The sequence below is a fragment of the Limanda limanda genome, chromosome 7 (genome assembly GCF_963576545.1).
Source record: "Limanda limanda chromosome 7, fLimLim1.1, whole genome shotgun sequence".
NCBI classification, from domain to species: domain Eukaryota; kingdom Metazoa; phylum Chordata; class Actinopteri; order Pleuronectiformes; family Pleuronectidae; genus Limanda; species Limanda limanda.
Window position 1 is genome coordinate 20,796,187 of NC_083642.1, and position 23,611 is coordinate 20,819,797.

The 23,611-nt window shown below is 40.8% G+C and overlaps 1 protein-coding gene across 1 annotated transcript in view; it reads right to left on the minus strand.

Moving 5' to 3' along the window:
* Positions 1–1,346: 1,346 nt before the first annotated feature.
* Positions 1,347–23,611, minus strand: part of cacna1db (calcium channel, voltage-dependent, L type, alpha 1D subunit, b) — a 73,631-nt gene continuing 51,366 nt past the window's right edge. The window contains exons 21-51 of the mRNA XM_061073956.1: positions 23,091–23,150; positions 22,948–23,007; positions 21,424–21,530; positions 20,223–20,310; positions 20,012–20,119; positions 19,773–19,825; positions 19,526–19,684; positions 18,655–18,856; positions 17,985–18,143; positions 17,575–17,685; positions 17,047–17,124; positions 16,387–16,470; positions 14,285–14,326; positions 13,328–13,456; positions 12,796–12,861; positions 12,590–12,681; positions 12,338–12,497; positions 12,092–12,219; positions 11,833–11,929; positions 11,639–11,741; positions 10,753–10,854; positions 7,141–7,277; positions 6,182–6,298; positions 4,954–5,408; positions 4,168–4,194; positions 3,753–3,893; positions 3,505–3,650; positions 2,876–2,988; positions 2,646–2,777; positions 2,130–2,315; positions 1,347–1,652 (exon numbers count right to left, since the gene is read on the minus strand). Of these exons, the coding sequence (XP_060929939.1) occupies positions 1,347–1,652; positions 2,130–2,315; positions 2,646–2,777; positions 2,876–2,988; positions 3,505–3,650; positions 3,753–3,893; positions 4,168–4,194; positions 4,954–5,408; positions 6,182–6,298; positions 7,141–7,277; positions 10,753–10,854; positions 11,639–11,741; positions 11,833–11,929; positions 12,092–12,219; positions 12,338–12,497; positions 12,590–12,681; positions 12,796–12,861; positions 13,328–13,456; positions 14,285–14,326; positions 16,387–16,470; positions 17,047–17,124; positions 17,575–17,685; positions 17,985–18,143; positions 18,655–18,856; positions 19,526–19,684; positions 19,773–19,825; positions 20,012–20,119; positions 20,223–20,310; positions 21,424–21,530; positions 22,948–23,007; positions 23,091–23,150 (3,948 nt within the window). The remainder of the gene's footprint in view (positions 1,653–2,129; positions 2,316–2,645; positions 2,778–2,875; positions 2,989–3,504; positions 3,651–3,752; positions 3,894–4,167; positions 4,195–4,953; positions 5,409–6,181; positions 6,299–7,140; positions 7,278–10,752; positions 10,855–11,638; positions 11,742–11,832; positions 11,930–12,091; positions 12,220–12,337; positions 12,498–12,589; positions 12,682–12,795; positions 12,862–13,327; positions 13,457–14,284; positions 14,327–16,386; positions 16,471–17,046; positions 17,125–17,574; positions 17,686–17,984; positions 18,144–18,654; positions 18,857–19,525; positions 19,685–19,772; positions 19,826–20,011; positions 20,120–20,222; positions 20,311–21,423; positions 21,531–22,947; positions 23,008–23,090; positions 23,151–23,611) is intronic.

Below are 23,611 nucleotides of genomic sequence, written 5' to 3' on the forward strand. Positions count from 1 at the left end.
CTCAGAAAGGTAAGTTACCCCTGGTCGAAAGCAGCTGTGAGTAACGTGAATCTCTTCATATTCTGAGAGAGCTTTTCCTCATGGTTTTCAATGAAGTTAATGACATTGTAACAACATCTTCAGCTGTCTTTGTTTAATGGTGGTTAAAGGAGTAGCAATGTTAAAAATGTAAAGCGTGTAAAGATTTAGCATCAGTGTTGTTGCTATCAAAGGGGGAAAGGATTGGCAGTGTGTTTCTCTGTGCGTCATATGAGCTTCTTAAACAGAAGGATATGCCTGAGGACAGAGTCTTTGTCGTTGATATGTGATTTCCTTTTCAAGTCAGAAAAACAGAGTCGAGCAGCGTTTAACCCCTGAAACCCTGAAAAAAAAAAACGCGGAGTACCGGATTCACAGGCTGGAAAGTCTTTGGATCGGCCTGATCTGCAGCCACTCTGCTCTGAGATGAAAATAAACCGACATAAAAATATGAACTATATATGTTTTGATGACGCTATCTGAGTCATGGAGGCCAAACTGTAAAAGACAGAGCAGCAGATCGAAAACTGTTTCAATATACATGAAGTGAAACAACTGGGAATCTCGGAATCCCATAACTGCCATTTTGGAGCAGAACCACTGCAACTTTGCAAAGCCAGCTCAAGCATTTCCCCTTCACGCCACTCATTGTCACTGGGGTTTGCTTCTAACATACGAGCTGGAGAGCGAGGGGAAAGGGTCGGAACTTTTCTTTGGAATAAAATCTGTTTCTGATTAAATCTAATTTCACCCAGACACTAAGTGTTTAGAGCCCTGACACTAACCATGTGTTTTATTGCCTCCCCAGGTACTGAGGAAGCAGCAGAACAATAACAGGCACACGATCCCGACATTGTTCACTAAACATCTTTGGCTACACCCTCAACCCTGAAGCTAAAAGTATGACCTTTAGTCTCAGTTATTGTTTCAAATCTCATCCCCGTAGTTTACAGCTGCTTGACTAAGTGACTGTTGCTGTGAAATCTAACTTAACAAGCATGGGGCTGGCTTTGCGAGGCTGCCGAGTTGTTCTGCTGCTTTGAAAAGAAAAGAGAGTCCTGAATTCTTGCTGTTTAAGAGGCGGGCGGCAGGTTGTTGATTCCCGCTAGTTTCACTATTTTCTGAATTAATCTCAGTTTTCCACTTCCTCTCATCTCTCTGGCATTGCAATTTTCAGAAAGAGAAAACAAGGCACTTTGTTCTCTTATTCGTCCATGTTTTACATTTTCTGTCAAGTCCGGGACGCACTTGAACAGAGACGTCCCCTCAGAGTAAAACAGCAGTAGAAGTTCAATTGAAAAAACTACATTTTCCCGTGTGAGCTGCTGCTATAGCGACGTGATGCATATCATCTCATCTTTCAGGTCCTCTTCGCATTTCACAGCCACGTACGGCTCCTCGTCGCTGTAGTCACGGAGGCTGTGGTCTCTGAGATGTGCGCTGGCTTGTGCGTCCGAGCTGACGTTACCCGCTCCCCCGTTGGTGTCATCACTCACACTCCCATTCAGGAGATTACTGGCGGCGCTCTCCATCTCGTCGATGGTCATCTCGCAGGCGTCTGCAATCTCGTGTTTGGTCGCTGAGACAAACTTGGGGTCTTTGGCGTACTTCCCCAGACCCTCAGAGATCAACACCTGGGAAGAACAGGAAAGAAAGCATCAAACGGCATCAGGAACGTTTGGTTTATTATGTGCATACAGGTGCTTATCTGAGGACAGTTATTACCACACATTTATTAACAAGCAGTGATATAACATTGCCTCAACATTTAAGCCCTGTTCTGGCATTGAGATGTGTTCTGAATGGGTCTCTGCTGTGACCACATCTGATCTGACTTCCTGTCCTATATGCAAATAAACACATCTTTGCAATGGAATAAAATTTACTCTTGAAGTTTTACACACTCATTATGTGGTGCTCAGTGTTGATACTGTGACTACAAACAAATCAACTGAAAAGCATGACAATGTGTTCAAACTGTAGCAGATCAGAGTATGTCAGCCACATGTCTCCAAGACCACCTACAAATATGGTTTGAGATCGGACCTCAGGATGCATTGAGACACAGTTGGGTGTGTTCAGACCGTAACTTGAAAATAACTTCTACTCACAGCCTCCACCAGACTGCTGGCACTGCCTCTCTTCTGCAGGAAGTGCGAGCAGCTCTCTGCAGGTAACTGCAGCCGGGACGGGGACTGGCTGCGACTGGGAGGACCTTCCAGGCTGTCTGTGTACCATGAACTCCTCTTCACCGCTCTGGGGAGGCTGCTGATGCTGCCAGGACTGCGCCAGTCCACCTGAGGACAAAAACGCACACACACACACACACACACACACACACACAGACACACACACACACACACATAATCATACTTTTTAAACTAACTTACCAACAAACGAACAAACTTTAAAGTGCATGGATTCAGCTTTACTGGAGCATCAACAGCAGTAAATACTTTTCCTGCCCTTCTCTCGCCTAAATTTCCTTGGTGGGAAAATGATGATGAATGAAAGCCAGTTGTATTTCTGGTATTTCCTTTTTCTTTCTTCTTTAAAAAAACAGTCTTTCCCAAAAAATACACAAACAAACAAACAATCAAATAATAATGTTATAAATCGACTAAGACCTGTATGAGCGGCGTGTAGCAGGGCGAGAAGTTGAGGCTGATGGGTGAAGCAGGAGGCGTGGCCCAGGATCGCAGAGACCTGGTCGGAGACAGACGGTGAATTCTGGGATCAAGACCGGCCACCGCCATTACCTGAGGTTGGAGTTCAAAAATCACGATTAGAATAATGAAGGTGAATCATTGACAATGATGACAATACTTTATATTTATTCACAAACAGATGATGGCACCTGCTGCTGCACCAGGTGCAGTGGAAGAGCTGTGCAGGACGGAGAATGAGGAGCATCGTCCAGACTACTTCTTCTGCGGAGACACTCAAAACTAAACGTTGGTTTGTTGGAGGCTGAGAGAAAATTGAAAAAAAACAAAAAACTGTCAAGCTTTCGGTATCCATATCTGAGGACTTACTGAATTCTTATTTTTATTTTATTCAGTAACAAAGCTGGATGAAACATTAGAAAACCAAATTCTATGAACAATTACACAAGGATAAAATAAAGTACTAACAAAAAATAATAGATGACCTTTCCAGCACATTAGTGCTTGTGCCATAGTTATTTTACATTCTTCTAACTTTGTAAAGCAGCCTTTGGTTCCTTGAAAAGCAATATATAAATCAAAGTTTCGATTATTATCATTATTATTATTAATATTATTATTGTTGTGTACATGACAATCACAAAGCTTAATGAGCAGTGTGTCAATAAAATAATCCCAAAGTAGCTCCAGCAAACATCCAATGTAATAAATATTTTAATCTGAATGAAAAGTAAAGTTTATAAACATCAAATCTGACTGTGTTGGTGAATCTCAATCCCTCCACCGTGATAACTACACATGTTGTACTGCGGCATCTCACCTTGAGGCGAGGGTAAAAACCATCTCCTTGGTGACCGCCTGCTGTCTTGGTGGAGCAGCTGTTGATCATCAGACTGGTTGTTGCCCCCGGCAACCTCGGGATCCAAGTCTGCCTCTGCATCATCATGTTGTTCCTTGTTGGGGAGCCTGTGAAACAAAGAGGATACAACTTTACATCTGAGCTTTTTGTATTTAAGTAGCTCCATGAATTCTGGACGCAGAGGGATGTCAGACTGAAACTTGCTGTACCTGTCTCTAGTGAAAATGGTGTCGTCCTCATGAAACTCCTCTCCGCTGAAGTACTCTCCTGAGCCCCGGTCCTCATCGCTCTCCATGCCGCCCGGCTCCTCTCGACAAATGGTGGGGTAAAGTCCACCACCGCTTTCTGGCCTGGCATCAAAACAGGGACAGAGGGAGAAATTAAACGCTGGAATTCAATGTCCCCATCTTGCTTATATTCGTATGAAGATTCAGTCTCTCAGCTCATGTCTCTGTCTAAACAATAATACTGTAAAACACTGATTTCACTGAAACATCATGATGCCACAGAGTTGCATTTCCCTACAGTGCTTATTGTCTCTGATTCTGCAGCCACATGTTGTCTTTTTATGACACAATCGCCACCATGAAGAGCAGATTGCGGAATGAAGCTCTGGGAACATACCTAATGTAGGCCTCATAGTAGCGTGTCCTGCTCCGGGGAGAGGGATTGGTCGGTCACACAGAAAGGATTATTTGGAACAAGAGAGCAAGAGACGGAGGGGATGAGAGGTTGCATGCAATGACAAAATACCAGAGTACACAAAATAAAACGCTAAAAAAGGTTTTAGGTATGACAGGAGAGGCAGTGTTACAGGTTTCATTTCAAATGTTACCCTGGAATTCAGAAGAAAATTGCAACAACTTTTGGAAACAGTGTCTGGGAAAGATCAGGAGTAATTGGGGCATTGTTTTTTGGAAAGGGAAATATTTTTTTATGTTTTAAAACGTTTGTTTCAGGGTGGCAAAGTAAGTAATTCCCCAAAAATTTTTAAAACACATTTTGTTCAATTATTGATCAGTTGAGGGCGGACACATCTGTAGAGTTTTATTTGTGTGAGGAAGCTTAGTGGGAGATTTCTGTGGGAGACAGAAAGTGAAAAATGCTCTTTCATAGTCAGCAGTGCGGAAAGACGAGACAGCAGTGGGACTTATATATTTGGTAAAAGATACAGTACGTCTGTGCGGGATGAACAAGGTTTAAAACAGAGTTGTGGGATCTGCTCATGCTGAACAGGAGGCTTGGGGTAGTTTCAGGGATTATCTCTATCTAAATTTTTCTAAGACATTTTTCAAGCAAAGGTGTCAGAAAGTCCACGATTCCAGATTCCAACTGGTTTTCATTGTCTTCAATGAGAGTAAATTGAACAACATAGTGACTATAGGTCAGACAGAGAACGGATCCACTGACCTCGTGGTATGTGACCTCACAGTCTTGTCATGCGCTCCTTTGCTGTGAGTGGATGCCGAGGACCCGTTTTTGGTGGAGGACGGGCGGTCTCGTTTTAACAAACACTTCTGTTGCCTCACACTGGTCATGGGGAGAAGCGAGGGCACGTTGGCATTGTTGAGGTTGGCATTGGAGGGTATTGGCGATTGATTGCGGGTGGAATTACAATGAGGGGAATTATGAGGATGAGGAGGATGGTAGTGATGATTGTACTGGATGGGTGAGGAGTTCATCTCTGTCTCTCCCTCCCTGTCATTGCTGCCGGCTCTCCTGCCAGTCTGGGGGGGCTCAGTGGAGGAGCTGCAGGAGAAGGTCAGGATCTGGAGCGGCCGTTGCGTGACGGTGGTCGGCTGAGAGGAGCCTTGCTGATCGCCACTGACATGGTTGACGTGGTTTCCAAACAAACTGCCGTTACGCTGCACAAACCAATGAGGAAGGACACAACACAGCAAATCAAACACAGTATGAGGTGACCGTTTAAATAGATCCTGACACCCTGACACCTTGGAACAGTGCCACTTATACACTGTAATCAATACAGTTCACATTATTCTACAATAAGTAACACAATGATTCCTTCAGAGGTATTATTTAATTTACTTAGATTCAAGTGGTTTCCATGCCGAACATTTGAGACTGTCATTACAAAAAATGGTTGTTTTGTGTGTGTGCAGCTTATTTATCCATATTTATTAACCATGCACACACTCTGAGACCTCGTGAACATCCAGCATCAGCCATTATACTGTATGCTACTGAGGAGAAAACCTGTAATAAACCTTGATTCAGAACATAGTTTTAAATAATAAATCAAACATTTTGTCCATTTTCATGACAAGAAAAAGTTGTTTTTACACTTTTTATTCATCCTCTTTGTAGCTGAGCAGACTTATTGGACACAAATAATTCCAATTAGGCGATTTAATCAAAGAAAAGAAAGTAAAGAAAGTAAATACTTTATGTCAAGAAAAACAAAGGGGTTTGTGGATTAATTTAAGGTTAGATCAGTAATGAAAAATCTCAAATTTGAATTTGTATGAGATTCTTCTTTTGTGTTGCATTGATTCACTATTACTATAATATACAGTACATGAATCTTGACAGGAACTTTTTTGTGTCTCAGAAACTGGTCTGTAATTGTCAGTTGGTTCCACTGGGGAGAAACATCGTTATCTTTGTGCATGTTTACCCTGTAGACTTCCTCTTCTTCCTCTCCATTAGCATCTACTAGCCCTTCCTCCTGCAGGTCACATGATATGGCTCGACGTATCTCTGGTCCCATGTCATGCAGCGTGCGCAGACCGGCCTGCAAAGAGAGCTGCTATGATACCAAACCAATCAGCCATTACAGGCTTTTTAACCATACTTACATGTGGCGAAGAGGAAACTAAGTGATATTAATGGCAATTCTTTTGCAGGTGTATGAACATGACTGTGCTGCTTTTAAAGACAAGACAACAAGAACAACTTTTAAAAAGTTGGCTTCACCAAAATGGAAAATAAACAAATATCTTCTCATGGTTGTAACAAAAAAATCTAACTATATCTATATCTTTAGAAACAGGACCAGTTACAATTAAAACTTTAAACAGTGTACTGTTTGCAGCTGTTTTGCAGTATAATGTCATCATGACGCTAATATTTTGAATTGTATTGTCCATGCTGTGAAAACAATAAAACAAGTTATATCCACCTTCATTGTTCTGTGGTGGAGACAGACTGATATTCACTTAACACATCAACCTTGTGCGGTGTGGCGATTAACCAATATACTGGAAATAAAGATGGACGACATGTCTCCAATTGTCCAGGAATGAAGCCAAAATATCCTGGTTATGAACTCCGTCATCTTGTGTATTTGGAGCCAGAGTCTGCGCAGTAATGATTTAGAGACGGGGCCGCGGTGGCAAGTTTCGTCAATAAGTTCAAACAAATTTAAACCAAAAAGAATAACCCATAAACAAACTGAATTACTAAAAGACACTTTGGCCTCTCTTTTGGGGAGCTGTCATGTCGTCCATGTTTAGATACAGTCTATGGATTAAACCAATAGTTGATATAAAGTCTGATATAAAGGTTCCAGCGACACACACTTTCAAATTGATGAAGGGATTTTTGTTAACATTCAGTCGTTGACACTTTACTCACTTGTAGAGCCAAGGTGGTGTTCAGCCTCTCCCACGAGGGCCTTCCCACAAGACCTTGCTCTTTGCGCCTCTTGAATTTCCTGAAGTAGTCCTGTATCAGGAAGGTGGCATAGAACTTCCCCACTGTTACCTCGTCATCTGAGTGAGCAGACCAGACACACCAAAGCCTCCCAGATCAACACCAAGGTACCTGAGCACCACAACACCTCAACACTGAAACGCTCTTTTAACAAAATCTCTCAATGGGGACGTCACCCACTACAATCAAACAGTCTGAGAAACAAACAGGGAGAAGACTATATCTTGACAGTGAAACAAAATACTTCTGTATCAATCAAAATTAAAGGAATGGCAAGACATGTTAACTCTGAGAATGCAGCATCATCATAAGTGTCTAGACAAGGAAACACTAGTTGAGGAGATCAGCAGATACCAGCACTCAGACCCCTTCCATGATGTCTCCTGAGCAAATTGAAGAAACTGTGATCTATGACTTAACTGCAGGTCATATTACGTGTCACCCACTGCTATGTATCACAAGTCAGGTCATGAGTTACTGTTGTGACAACACAAATTACTTTTTAAATCTACAGTTGGAGCTGAGTGTTAGTATTGGCAAAAAGTAAATGTCAGACATTCACGTGAGAACATGTCCATTCAACTATCTCAAAACATTTGTGGGAATATTTCAAAGTCAGCTGCGGCTGACACGCACACGCACGCACGCAGGCACACACACACACAGACACACGCAAACACACACACACACACACCCACAGACAGACAGACAGAGACGTCTATACTACACTGAGCCATAAGGAAACGATCATATTCACTAAGTTCAACTAAATCTCACCAACCTAAATCTCCTAACTCAACTCACACACCACTGCCACATTATAAGTCAACTGCAGAATTGAGCACAGTTGTTGTCAGAGACAGGGATGTGTGTGTGTTTGTATCCCAGACAAACAGCATGATCTGTAGCGAGAAGCACATGCAAGAAGGCAGCAAAGTAAAGTAGTCTGGAGAAGCAGCGATGGTCAAACACTCAGCTCCCGTCACAGAGGAGAACACAGAAACTGCATTAAGCCAGAGAGCAAGCTGTGACCACACACACACACACACACACACACACACACACACACACACACACACACACACACACACACACACACACACACACTCACACTCTCACACACTCTGCCAGGCAGGGAGGCTAATCAAGCGTGGGTCTGATTCCCTCAGATAAAGTTCTTTCTAAGCACTGGGGAGAGGCTCTTGAAAAAAAAGTGGCTGAATCAAAGTGTGTATGAAATGTGTTTTCTTCTTTTTCTCTCCTCGACACCTTTACTTGATTCGTTTTAGCTGGAGTGGAATCGAGTAAAGGTGGCGGATGTAAGTGGGATAGATGCTTCAAGATGGACTCAACATTTTTTCCAGTGAATCAAATAGAGCATGGAGCTTGATCTGATGTTGAGCCATCTTCAAACACCGAACACATTTCTTTACAACACCCAACACAGCCAGACAGGAACTACAAAAGCCTCTGTTCAGAAAGCAAACCTGACACCAAAAGACAAATTAAAAAATAATCTTGGATTTTAGAATTTCATAGATTTGCTCATTTTGGCATATTTTCACTAAGTAAGTGATTTTTTAGGATTGCGATATTAACTGACTTAGTTGAGTAGATGGTGAGAAAATATTTTATGTTTCACAATAATGCATCAATCTGATGTGGACAGATCAACACACATAATGTTCTTTCCCCAAAAGTGAAAAAAACGGATTCTGTTTCTGGACAGAGGCAGGTGAAGTTTTTAAGCCAGGTATCAGTCGTTTCATGCCACCAGACTAAAACAGGACTGCTCCAAAGAGCTCAGGACGGCAGAAAGAGAAAAGAAGAAAGGCCAGCGACAGTCACTGAAAGCAGAGGAAGCTTTGGTAGAGCGAGGCTTGGCAGAAAGGTTTTTAAAAAAGAAAGAGAAAGAGAGAGGGGTTAGCAAACCAATGCACACAGAGACATGCAAGTTCTAACAGCAGAGCTGAAGCAGAGCATATGTCTGGGGGGGCAGTGGAAAAAATTCATGAAAAAACTAAATGAAGTTCCCTCTAAAAACCTCACAGTTATTCAAAGCTGGTATTGTTTTATTTTGCGGCTGGCATGTGTGTGTCTTCAGTCCGCTCATTGTGCACCCGATGACAAGTCAACCTCAGTTCGTAGGAAAGAAGATGTAAACATCTGATTATGATATGTGGAATGTTTTGCACAACTGACGGTAAACCACATCATATCACAGATCATATTCAGCAGTTTTCTTTTTGGTATTTTTAACTCTAAATGTTATGTAATCATATCAGAAATATTCTTAAAAAAGTGGTTTTTCATATATATATATGTGAACAAATTAAATCAATGTGCAACCTTGTACTGTAGATGCATATAACATAAATGAGACAGGGGACAGACATGGCACTGGTTGTGGCCACATGCAGCAGTAGTGTGTGAAAACAAAAAGTTTGAATTCTTGTTTTATGCAGCCTGTTCTTACTTTCTCTTTTAACTGCTAGTATGTGACACTTACCTTCAATTTCCATTTGCTGCAGGGTATTGCGTACGCCGTAATACCCTAAGTTACAGAACTTAAGGATTTAGAAAGTAATTTATCCCTGCTGCTATCAGCCTTTTAAATATCTCATTGTGATGTATTTGTGCTACTGTGTATTTATTGTTATCAATGTATTCTGAAAGTATGTGGTCACTGCTGGCTGCACAATCAATTGTCTTTCTGGGATAATCAAGATACCTTAAACCTTGAACCTCGAACTACTGTTCAAACACATGTATTTTCTCCTGCAACCACTCTCAACAGTTGAAGCATAAAATAAATATATAAAATAAAAGCAGCCTATGTATAACCCTCTAAGCATAAGGTGTGTGCACATCCAAATCTGATGAACTCTGACAGAACCAGATAGAAGTTCACTCACACCTACAGATTGATCATAGAAACTAAATCCAAGGGTGGCCTCAGCACAGACCGAAAACTTAATGAGTTTAGGTTTCATAAACGATTAAAAACATCAGCACTAAATGTAAAGTACACAGCTTTGTTTTTCTTTAACGGGTAGAGGAAGAGACGCTGAAGAACCACAGCCAGAGATGACTGATAAACAAAACTGTGGAACAGCAGCTCAACTGTGACTGACTGACAGTGATAAGGAGCGTTTCTGTGAACTGAACGGAAAGGAAATGGCAGCAGTCGAGTTTGTTCCCCTGTCTATCTCTTTTGGTTGGTTGTGGTCGCGTTTCTCAAACCTTTGCTGAATCGAGAAATGCAAAAACAGGATGATGAAGGCATCTGATTGATCATACGTCGGCAACACAATGCATCCTTTGTGTTTCAACATATACACTCTGTTCATTTGGACCCTAAACAGGATAAGCGGTCTAGATAATGGATGGATGGAGCTTAGAGAGCAGTGTGTAGCCGTTGTGTGTGGTGAAATGTTAATGCAAAGCAGCACATATTCAAATCAAGTGAGTGATAAGAGTGAGGCTCCAGTTTGAACTCTGAATAATGGTGATGATGACGTAATGACCACTGACCGCCTGCTGGGGGAACAACTTGGTCCAGCAGCTTCATGCTGGTCCTCTTCCAGATTTTTTTGATCACAGCTCTGAGCTCCTCATTGGCTTGCTCCAGATTTCCTGGAAAATGGCAGAAAAAAGTGAGAAATGTAACTGGGGGGTAATTTTGACTAAAAGCACCATTGACTGAAAAGCACACAGTTGAATGTACAGTCGCTCTCTTTCACCAACACACACGATCACACAACATCAGAAAGAGGAAGTTACACTGAGGATTAAGAGCAGAACACTGCAACTGCAGTGGATGTCTACAGCTCCCTCTTGTGGCAAGATGTGGGCTGAGCATGTGCACACCCTGACAACAAAAAGAGTGTAGCAGGATGTGATATGTATTCAAAAGATAGACTTTCTTGCATGCCAATCTACTAAAGCCACTTCATTCATGACCTCTACAGTCACTGTGGATCATAGGTAAACAACGGACCGAGCAACTACCACTCACAATAACTTCATCATTATTCTCTTTGTTCCTCTTAAATTACTTTTCTTTTTTACCTACATGGCTGGAATCTGCACAAGGACACGGTTCAAAAGTCGTAATCAAAGATTTTTTACTTTTAGCCTTGTTCTGAACTTACCAACTATTGCAATAATTTAAAAATGTTGTATTTTATCTTGTTTTTACTCCTTTCTCATCTTTAACATTCTTATACTCTTGTACTGTGCTCTTCAAATTCTTGTAACTGTTTCCTATTGTTTGCCTTCGATTTTAATCGTTGTAACGTTGTAACTGTGTTTTGAAAGGTGCTATATGAATACATTTTATAATAATCATATCAATAATAATAATTGTTTTTTACTGCATCTAATGGCAACAAATCAATACATGCAGGTTCAGACTCACCCTCAGTCTTAATCTTGAGAGCAGTGCGGACCAGAGCAAACAAAGTGGCGTTAAACATGACAGTCCCGTCACTGTTCAGGGGCATGTTCATCGCCACCAGACGCTGCAACAGGATTCAAAGTACAGATCAATAAGGAGGCATCTAATGTGAAGTGAGTTCTGTGAAACTTATTTATCTGCCCGTCTAAACCCACCTTACAGGCCACCCTGTGTGGGCAGAGCTTGCCAAAGCCCAGTGGAGGCTGGATCCTCCTCAGCAGAGTCACCACGTCAAGATGCTTTATCCTGCCCCTGACAGAACAAGGAGTCAAATAAAAGTTGGTACACCGCAGAGAATAGCTTTTATTGACCACCAAACCGTCTATACTGATGCAAATACTGATTGCGAATACAGGATAAATAACGGGAGAAACGTTTTTTAGTTTTGTCCATAAATGAGTCCTTTGCACTCACTTGGCTTCAGGATCGTATTCGGACCAGATCCGTTTAAACTCATCCAGATGATGCGGCCCCAGAATAGACCAATCACGGGTCAGATAGTCAAAGTTATCCATGATGACAGCCACGAATAAATTGATGATCTGAAAAAAAGGACATGCAACATATTTTAGCTGTTTTAGTCATATCTAATCCTATACAGCAATATGAGAGCTGAGGTCCGAGCTGACACATAAGCACAGTGAAACATGTGAGGATTACCAGAAAAGCACAGAGCATGTAGAAGCTGATGAAGTAGATAATGGCAAAACCGCTGCCGCACGTTCTCTCCTCTCCAGGGTTGTAGTCGGACTCTGGGTCACACAGCTTCCCAGGCAGACAGGCCAGCATGATCTCCTGCCAGGCCTCACCTGTAGCACACCTGACATAGAACAATAATGTATTGACTATAAGAATGTATGATCACTTAAAATGGCTTGTAACCAACTATTTGAGCTTCACAAACACAAATACCTGAAGAGCATCAGGACAGCTTGAGGGAAAGTTTGAAAGTTGTTGTTGCGGTTGATTTGTGTTCCATCCACCATGGCTATTTTACCAAACACCTGATGGCAGACAGAGAAATGTCGTCCACAGAATCAGTCAGCTTGCTCTGAAATGACCCTGCAGTGTATCTGGTCAAGTTTTTCTGTAATTTTGAAAAACTGATAACATTTTACCTGCATTCCTATCACAGCATATATGAAGAACAACATGGCGATCAGGAGTGCAACATAGGGAAGAGCCTGGGTGAGAAAGAAGAAGGAGTCAGACTCTAAATCGAGTGATGCACATTCTCAAACCACAACACAAGATCCACTGATAACACATTTTCTGGTTAAATCAACAGTAGACCCCAAATGATAAAGATTTTTAGGGGTCGATGTCAATTCTAATGTTTGGGAGTAAAAATATGTGGATACCCATAACTATCTGATTTATACTATATTAAAACTCATATCTATGTTATTCAAGCTGGATTTTCAAATTCATCATGTTCTCATCTTCTTATTTTTACAACCCACACCAACAAAGAACTTTGTGTGTCCTTAAAGTTGGGCTAATCTCTTTAAGCTTATTTCTTTTGTCATTAACGTGCTGTTATGTGAAACTGTTCTTACGGTTTGACGTCCTGGCTTAAATCTATATTAACTCGCCAATTATAACTGCAGATTCAAGACATTTTTTACTGGCTGCTTTTTCCGATCTCACCTGGAAAGACTTGATGAAGGTCCACAGCAGAGTCCTGATGCCCTCCCCTCTGCTCAGCAGTTTGACCAATCGCATCACTCTGAACAGGCGGAAGAAGGTGATGGAGATGCGAGCACTGTCCTCTGTGTTCTGAGGTGGAGGAGGTGCAAGGTGATTACAAAAATGCAGAAGGAGAAGACATCTTGTACCGCTCATTGATTCATGCAGTCTGTCATACGTGCATTCTTCATGACAAATATTAGCTCACAAGCATTGTATTAATATGACGAAATATTCCAGATTGTGATCTTTCTCAATCTCTGCAATGACAAAAATCAACATGCACGCAGAGATGGCTGTGTCTTGAAAAGCATGCCATTAACAGACCTGGATTTACACATACACTACAGTTAACTCTGAACAGCTGATTAAAACCAAACAACATACAGAATTGACAGAAACAAACCAAAAGACAAACTGTAACTGATATTTGTTGAACACCTGATACAAACACCAAGATGGATCTTTTCCTGCTTTGTTGTTACAGTACAAACACACAAGAACCCCAAAGCAGTACAATGTCCACACAATGCTGGTCACCTGACAGCAAACACTCAGAGAAGCTGTGCTGAAATGACCAAATCACCAAACAGTGTTGCTGTTCACCCGGTGTCATGCCATGCACCCGGACAGGACAACACGTCAGCTGAATGAAAGTGGAGCCAAAATGCAACAAACCAGGTGGAGTTGAAAAAACAAGACTTGAACAAACACCGAGAGTTCAGTCACAAACCCTCATGTTTTATTGAATAACTGAAATCAGAGGTTCTGGAAGAAAGTATCTCAATGATTTCGTCGGTAAGTGACTGACAGAGAGTGACAACAGAAAGATCTTGACACTTTCAGTTTTCCATGAACACAACAGGAAATGGTGAGTGGATTTAATAGAGGAAGGGAGGGGGGGGGGGCACTTCTTACCCCTGGCTCCACTGTCACCTTGACGACAGGAATGGCTGCCGACTTGAAATCAAAAGCCTAAGGTTAATCCAAGTTACACAAACCAGCTGTGCAGCACCAGAAAGTTTACGGGTCAAATGTTATCTCATTTCAACGATACCTTAGACTTATTTAACAGGTTATCACACGAAAAACACTTCACTTACACACAGCACCATTTCAGATTCATCCCACAGACAAGATCATCATCATGGTAAAGCACAAAGCCCATCAAAGCTTTACCACATCATCTCAGCACTGACAGACATGAGAGGCAAGTGTACGGCTGTGAAATGATACTGTAGTTTAACTGAACAACAATAAGGAGAAAACACTGATACGCCTGATCATATTGTTTGTTTTGTTCTATCATTACCAATGTCTTCGTACATGTTCCCTGAATACATCTGACATTTTAACAAATGATTTTGGAATCTGTGCTGTATGTAATCAAATATCTAAGATACTCAACTGTTTTCTATTTATTTCAAGTTATGCAATATTTCAATATCAAATCTGATGGTTAACAGTAACACAATACAACGGAACCATTCTTTTACTTTCCACCGGGGAGGTTACGTTTTCACCCCCGTTGGTTTGTTTGTTGGTTGGTTTGTTTATTTGTAAGCAAGACTACCCCAAAAAGACCGGACGGGTTACCACGAGACCTGGGTGAAGGGTGTGCTATGGGTCACGGAAAAAACCCAGGGGGCAGATCCAAGAATAATCGTCACTTTCTTCAAAATTGTGAGACAGAGAGAGTTAATCACAGAAATCCCCGGGCCTCTGTGCATGGCCCAATTCTATTTACATTATAATTGCTATAAATGCGATTTTCCCCCCAATATCATGAATCTTGATGAAAAAATCAGGCATGTTTATGGGACTGATTTCTATGAGTGTGCACAATTTTGTGTGATTTCCAAATCTAGAGGTTGTGTGCGAGGAAAAATAAATCTACAGGAAATGACATTAAGATATATAATCAATTTAAAGGAATGAATACACTGGTATGTTTTGACTCCGCACTGCACAGCACCTACCAGTAGATGGGGTACTAACATACTGTCAGAGGATATTTTCCCTTTAGCTGTAACTCAAATGTCACATTTATTTTGTACATTAGAACGTTTCCTAAAATCTGACCATAAATAGTGAGTTTCTCCTCAAGTGACTGGACAGGAAAAACAAACACCTTCAGCCAGACAAGCCTTCAGCAAGCATGGAGTTAAACCAGGACAGAGTGGCCTCTCCAGCATCACCGCAGATTCAAAGAGATATCAAGCAAAACAATCTGGCACAAAATGAGGACGACTGAGATTAGGAAATAACAACTGAGTGGCATTTAAAAACAACAGCTCCCTTAAACATTTGAGAATGAGATTCTTTTAGGTTGAGATGTAAAAAATAATCCTGTTCTTCTGGTCCATCAAATCCAAGTGTGTATAGCATGTTTATGTGATTAGGATTTGGCGCAATCTCTTCAAATTCTTTGTCAATCAAAACAATAACTAAAGACCTTGAAGCAGTGTGGGATCATGGGAGTTATGTCTACCTGACACGACTCAGGAACATGTACATGGATGAGGTATCTAACTAACTGGCTAACTGGCTTCTCAGGTGTTTTTCCATTGTCATACATCGTTTGCACCGGAAGTTATACCAGAGATGGGTAAAACCATGGGAGAGGTGGATATGACACAATAAAATGGCGACCAGTATGAAACAACCTGCTAGCTTGAATAAAATTGAGTATTTCTCCTGGTTTAAATGTTGTTGGAAACATTCTGGATAATGTAAATACACAAGATAACAAAATATATAACATAAGTCTATCTTTAAGCCTGATCCAATACTTTAATGCAGAGTGTGTCATGCCTCTCATAATATGAAATACCACATTAGTTAAACAATGTCATCACAATTTCATAGCATCATGAGTGGGTGGTTTTGTGCCAAATGTAAAGAACATTAGTTTAGCTATTAAAATATTATGATTTTGAAAGCAGCTCTGATGCTAGAGCAAGGCCCCCTCAGATGGGACGGTCACAGTAAGACTGTATGTGTGATGAATGACTACTTACATTGATCTCAGTGATGGCAATGTCAACCACGCTACCCACAACAATTAAGGCATCAAACGTGTTCCATGCATCAGCAAAATAGTTCTGCGAGCACAAGCAACAAAGACACACAGAAAAAAAGAAGAGAAGAGAGACAACAGAGAAAGAAAGAGAAGGAAGAGGAGGTAACAAAAAATAAAGAGAAGAATTATGACAGATAGAGGACGAGAACATCAAAAAGTTGTGATTTGATATAACAGAGTGAGGTTGAAAGTCAAATACTTCCTGCCACTGATTCTGTGAGAGTATAAAATGTTTAATCTACAGAGATATTCTTCATATAATCCGAATCTTAAATGAACTGTCTGTCCTGCTTTACAAATAAGAAGAAATGATCACCACCGACTTAAAATTAAGCAATTCTACACGATTGAATGAGTAAAGACGAGTAAATTAATGTGATGACTATGAATCGTATTTGTAGTGGATGGGCATTTTTTCAGCTCATTTGCTTGTATATAGTTTGTGTTGTAGTAGAAACTTGATCAAGCCGACTAAAAAGATAAATCAAAATTAGGACAGGGAGTAAGGGAAGGAGGAAAGGTGTGAAGGAAAGAAAACAGGAGAGTGGCAGCAGCAATGGGAGAGCAGAACGAGTTTTACATACGGACGTCTTTCTACCTGGCTGAGTATGATGTCGACAACACTGCCAACCACCACCAGGGCGTCGAAGACATTCCAGGCGTCCCCAACATAGCCCTGAATACGGCAGCATGCACAGCCAGCAGGAGAGGAGGGGTTGAGAGTTTGTGGGAGAAGTGAAGGGTGAGGATGAGGAGGAAATGGCAGTGGAGTCACAGCCGGTGTGGCATAGAGCCCACGAGTGAGCAGCGTCAAGGAGTACCAGAGGGGAGGGAAGAGAGACAGGAAGAGTGGATGAGGGCTGGGTTAAAAGGGAAAGGGAGACCTAAAGGAGAAAAGTCTGAACAGGAGGCTTTAAGGAAAAATACATATATATATATTTATATATACATGTATATGTAGGTACAGGAGAGGAGAGGAGAGGAGAGGAGAGGAGAGGAGAGGAGAGGAGAGGAGAGGAGAGGAGAGGAGAGGAGAGGAGAGGAGAGGAGAGGAGAGGAGAGGAGAGGAGAGGAGAGGAGAGGAGAGGAGAGGAGAGGAGAGGTGAGGAGAGGAGAGGACACTTACTCTGGGTTTGAAGGCGATGAGCTTGAGGATCATCTCCACTGTGAAAACTCCAGTAAAGACCATGTTGAGGACGTCCATGGCGTAATTAAAAAGGTGAGACTGACCATGGTGCTGGAAAGAGACAGGCTGATCAGAGACTGATATAAATGTAGTCTAACTGTATGTGTATACTGGTCTCCATCATCTATTTAAACTCAGATAAATCTGATTAAAGAGAGTTCATTAAACTCACAACTGCAAACCCCATTATATTTAAGTTATATGTTGATGTATGTATGTATTCAGATCATAAGGTATGAATTGCATGTAGCATTGAGGGATTTATAAAATAAATCCTCCTTTACATCAATAGACTTGAATTAATCATCAACTGACCCCATCAGCTAGGACCAAAGAGAGAAAACACTTACCTGTATAGACAGACACAAGGTGTTGAGGATGATCAGCACAAACATGACGTATTCAAACCCAGTGGAGTTGACCACATACCAGAACTTGTACTGGTACGGGTTTTTGGGGATGTAGCGTCGCAGAGGACGAGCTTTAAGAGCGTATTCCACACACTGACGCTGCGGTGGTTAGGGGAGCAGGTATGAAGAGACAGAGACAAGGACACTCAGCAACAAAAGGATATACAGTAAAACATAGTTTCTTTGTGTGTTGTGATAAATATTCTGATTGTATATGAATTGAGGAATTTCAGCAGATTATACGTTTGTAAATCAAAGACTGTATATAGAGATGGACGATGCATCTTCACTTCCTCCCACTATCCAGAAATTAAGCCAAAATATCCCTGATACGAGCGTTGCCATCTCAGGTATCGAGGTCCCTTATAGCATCAAATAAAAAAAAATAAAAAAAGTCAGTGTGATAAGAACTAGCTATAATTACCATCTTTGAGAAAAAGTCATTGAACAATAAACATGTACTTTGACTTTTTATTTTGGTCCATCTCCCATCTCTTAACATGGAGGAGGCAGGATTTATGACCTCTACTGTAGCCAGCTACCAGATGAGCATCACATCTTTATACACAGTCTTTGATCTACTCAACACACTAATACACAGACACTGTACCTGGTTCTTGTCCAGCTCACAGTTCTTGTACTCCTTCTCCCCCTGCTCCTGGAAGGTGACGATAACGAAACCAACAAAGATGTTCATCATGAAGAAGGCAATGATGATGATGTAGATGATGAAGAAGATGGAGATCTCGATGCGGTAGTTGTAGATGGGACCCATGTTCTCTTTATTGGAGTCGATGGCCTTGTACAACAGTCTGCAGGGACACACAACAAAGAAAGTCAAGTCTAGATGGTGGACAGTATTTAACTATATCAACTCTGCATATGTACTTTTTGTAAAATAAATAAATATTAAAGGATACTGGAAGAAAGGGGTCTGAGGGGGGCTGCAGTAACCCCTACTGGCAAGGGGCTGTAACTGCAATAAAGTTTACAAAACAAATACAGTTTTTACAATATTTTTAATTGTTTGGTGTTGACTATCTGATTACTCAAATGTATAATATGATGTAGACTAGATGAGACATTTTGTAGTTTGTAGTAACAATGGGTTAGATATGTCTCAGAAGAGAACCTCTGATTAATGTAACTGCCCTAAAGCCAGGTGTGCCTGTTGTTGTGTAAAATGTTCTTAAACTGGTATAGAATGTTTTGGGCAATTCATATTAATACAAAAATCATGAACGTTACACTGCATTTAATATGAAAGCTCTATTCAGTCTTTCTGGCGACAGCCCCAAATCCGGCTGACTTCCCTGTAAATTAGACATGCCTGCTCAAGTTTGTAGCAACAGAACATTTTCATTCAGAGAGAGATAAAAGTTAATAATTATCAAACATTAAATAAATACAGAGTCTCACTGTTATTCTCTTATAATGTTAGTCTAATCGGAGTTGTCCCTCAGTCACAGAGCGGAACTTACGTGGGCCATCCTTCAAAGGTGGAGACGGTGAAGAGCGCCATCATGGCCATCAGGACATTGTCAAAGTTGAAGTCACTGTTGTGCCAGATCCTTTCCTTCACCATGGGCATCGCCGTGTTTATTGCTGTGTCCCCATTGAGGTACAGAATGTACGTACCCCTGAGATTTAAAGGCGAAACGTTAAACACACAGAGATGCTCAGGGAAATACACTGAGCTGGAAATACTGACGAGTTAAAGTAGCTCACTTGCACTCCTCCGGGCTGGACTTTGCATCATCTGTGCATCGATAAAATTTCCCCTTTATTGAAACAACAACAGAGAAAGTCAGGGGATTTAGAAAGTCATATTTTCTGCACTTTTTTCAACTTCTATACAATTATTGATGTTTTACAGAAGAAGAACCAGTTGATTTGCACATCCAGAGAGACAGCAACTATACATCAGGTGTGACCCAATTACCCTCTATCACATTTCTGCAATGTACCTTAAAGAGCTGTACACCGATACAAGCGAACATAAACTGCAGCAGGGTGGTGACGATCATGATATTGCCGATGGTCCTGATCGCCACAAACACACACTGGACCACATGCTGAAAGAGACACACAATAATTCAACGTTAATAGCGATACAAGCTAGTGTGCAGCAACCATAGAGACACATACTGCACTGTGTTATATTATTTCCATTCTGACCTTGAGTCCCTTGGCTCTGTTGATGGCCCTGAGTGGACGGAGGACTCTGAGAACACGGAGAATCTTCACTACGGAGATAGCAGAGGACCTGTGGAAGACACAAACACACACCAGAGTATCTAGCAGAACTTTCCAATTTCACACTTTTGTAACTGTACTTTGAAAAGGCTAGTAAACTAAAAGTATCTCCCCTGACAGCTCATCTCTTTTCATTTAGAACAGATGTTAGTTTAAGTTAAAGGGACTCTTACCTTTGTTGCATTTTTACACTTTTTTTGGATAAGGTTAAATTGGTATTAATAAGGTAATGACACTCTAAAATGCAAGACAGACCCACCAGGAGTAAAAACAAACAATTATTTCACTCTCATAATATTTAGTGAAAACTTCAACCAATAAAAGGACCTTATTGGCCGACAGACCTGTCTGTTTGCTGCATGGACATGCAGGTTTTCCGTCTGCTTCTTGTGGCGCATTCGGGCCCGCGTCATCAAGGCATGTGAATGTAAATGTATATAACTTACCGAATCCATTGCTTTGGTAAACAAAAACTCACGTGCGTGCGCGGAGGCAGTAGGTTAAGTCTGCTTGTAAATAAAGTTTCTTCAAAAAAACACCGCGGATGGGAACGAGGGGGTGGGGCATTGGAGGAAGGCGGGATGATTTGAATGTGCTATAATTCTCAAATGCAACAAAGGTAAGAGTCCCTTTAAATAGTAACATTGTTTGTTTGAATATTTTTTTTTTTTTACTTCTCCTGTGTTCCGTATTTTTCGTTATTTTGTCCTGTAGGTTTCCATTTCATACTTGTTTTATACTGAAACACAGCAGCAACAATCAAATGTGAATTATACTCATCACAGCAAAAGCTGAGCTTCAGCTATTGGAGAAGAGGCCATACAGACATCCAGCACATAAGTTAAACAAAAGTTAAACGACATGTTAATTAGAGAGCTTCAAATATGCTGGTTGGTAGCTTTAAAAAGAGAAATCTTAACAGTATATTCCTGTTTTCAGTCTTTGTGGTAAGCTGAGCTAATCAGCTGCAGCTTAATTTTTAATGAGAATACAGAAGACGAGATAACATAAGATAAGATAAGATAAGATAAGATAAGATAAGATAAGATAAGATAAGATAAGATAGTGAAAAGTTAAGTCAAGACAATAAGCTGTTACTGGTGAGTAACTGAATGACACTTACTGAATGCCGAATGACACCAGAGACACACCAACGACCAGCAGGTCTAAAAGGTTGAAGTAGTTTCTACAGAAAGCTCCTTTATGAAGGAACGCTCCGAATGCCGTCATCTGGACACATGGACAGAGGACAGACTGACGTCAGGACTGGAGAAGACACATAGGCTGTTCAACACATTCACACAGAGACAGTCAGGCTGAGATGGGATTTTGACGCTAATAGTGATTTAAATATCTGCTACCAATATTTATTTTCGAAAGAATATTCTCTGTGAACCAACATTTTTGTTGTGAAATTATCCTTTTAAGTTCAAATAAATGTTTTAAATTTAAAACATTAGACTTAAAGAAAACAGTGTACAATGCGATCTGAGCTGCAATTTCGTACTAAAATCAAACTATATTGACTATGTTGCAGTTTCAGTTTCAGTTTAACTAAATAAATATTATGTTAAAAGTTACATTAGTTTAAAGCAATACTTCTATTTCTTACTATTGTTTGGTTAAATACTTAAACAATTAAAAAGACTGGATTCACACTCACAAATGCTACAATTTGAAAGATTTTTTGGTCAGCCACACACAAACACACAAATGTTTGTATTTCAATCTTAGTGAGGACACTCATTGGCATAATGCATTCCCTAGCCCCCTACCCTAACATTAACCATCCAAACTAAACGTCTAACCCAAACGTAACCCAAACCCTGATCTATACTTAATTCTAACCCTAACCCTAAAATCAAGTTAACAGTCCATTAAAGGTTCACAAAGTGAGGACCGGCCAAAATGTCCTCACTTTCCCATAATGTCCTCACGCCATAGGTGTCCTCACAAAGATATCTGTACAACAGCACACACACAAATAAACGGATTATAAACAATTCTAGATGTTCACACAAGGCGGGTCAAAAGCCACTAAACTAATTTCTGATGCAGATTAAGCCAGAAACAGCACTGAAACAGAGCCCTTAATCTTCTTCTGATATAAATTTGTTTGAACTTTAACCATAATACCATAAGGATTAACCTGTTGGGGGCATGCAGATAGCAAAGGGGTAAAGCAAGAGGACTGAAATCTAACTGTAAAAATAATGTTGTTTGTGGATTTTTTCAGAAATACTCTTTGAAAGTGCATTACACAAACAAAAACATATAAGGATGGGGGAACATCTGTGTGTAAAGTGTACTATAGGGCAAAGGGACATCATTTTAAGGTTTCTCTACATTTCAGAATATTTCAAATCTAACATCTTTCTTGTTGAAAAAAATGACATATGGTAAGCTGGGCGAGGATGAAGGGAGGGGGGGAAGTGGGCTGTGATGGAAAAGGGACTGACAGACAAAAAAATATTTGACAAAAACATACGAGCTTCACGTTGACGGACTGGCGCCATGACAACACGACAAGCAGGCGGCCATTTAGATTAAAAAGATAGCGGGCAAATATGAGAGGAGAGAGGATGTGTTCACCAAGCTCGGAAGAAATGGGTTGTTACCGAGGCAGCACAAGAGTTTAGTTGTTTACCTTAATAAGGATCTCAAATGTAAACATACTAGTGAAGACATAGTCTGCATAGCCTAGGATCTGAGGAGGCAATAAGAGTGACATAAGCACGCAGGGTTACTGAAGCTCTACCCAGCACAACACAGCACGCAAAGGACATTTACCTTCAACAGGATCTCAACAGTAAAGATTGCGGTGAAAGCATAGTCAAAATAACCAAGTACCTGCAAGAGGTAATGCACAAGTTCGAGTCATTGCAGGAAAACAGCACAGTGAATGAGCTATAAGATACTGTAGAAGAGCTGGAGATAGAGTAAGAGTTAAACACAGGTAATACATCAACTCATTCCTATGTATCAGAGCTGCACTAGGTAATTTTTTATGTAAATATGTACAACTCACACACCAACCCTGCCTCCTCTCTGTTGCCTAAATTAAATTCTTAAAGGAGACATATTACACTTTTTCAGTTTTTCTTTGCTCTTTCTTTTCCTCTAGTCAAGTCAAACACTTGAAATGGGAGCCTTAAAGAGACAGAAGCTCAAACCAAACGTTTCAGACAAGGGCTGAAAAGAGGAGCTGCAGCAATGGACAGTATGAGGAAAGGACAAAATGTTACCTTTCCAATAATACAATTATGGATACTGAATATAAACATAATATGCCTCTTTTAAATTTGTGAACA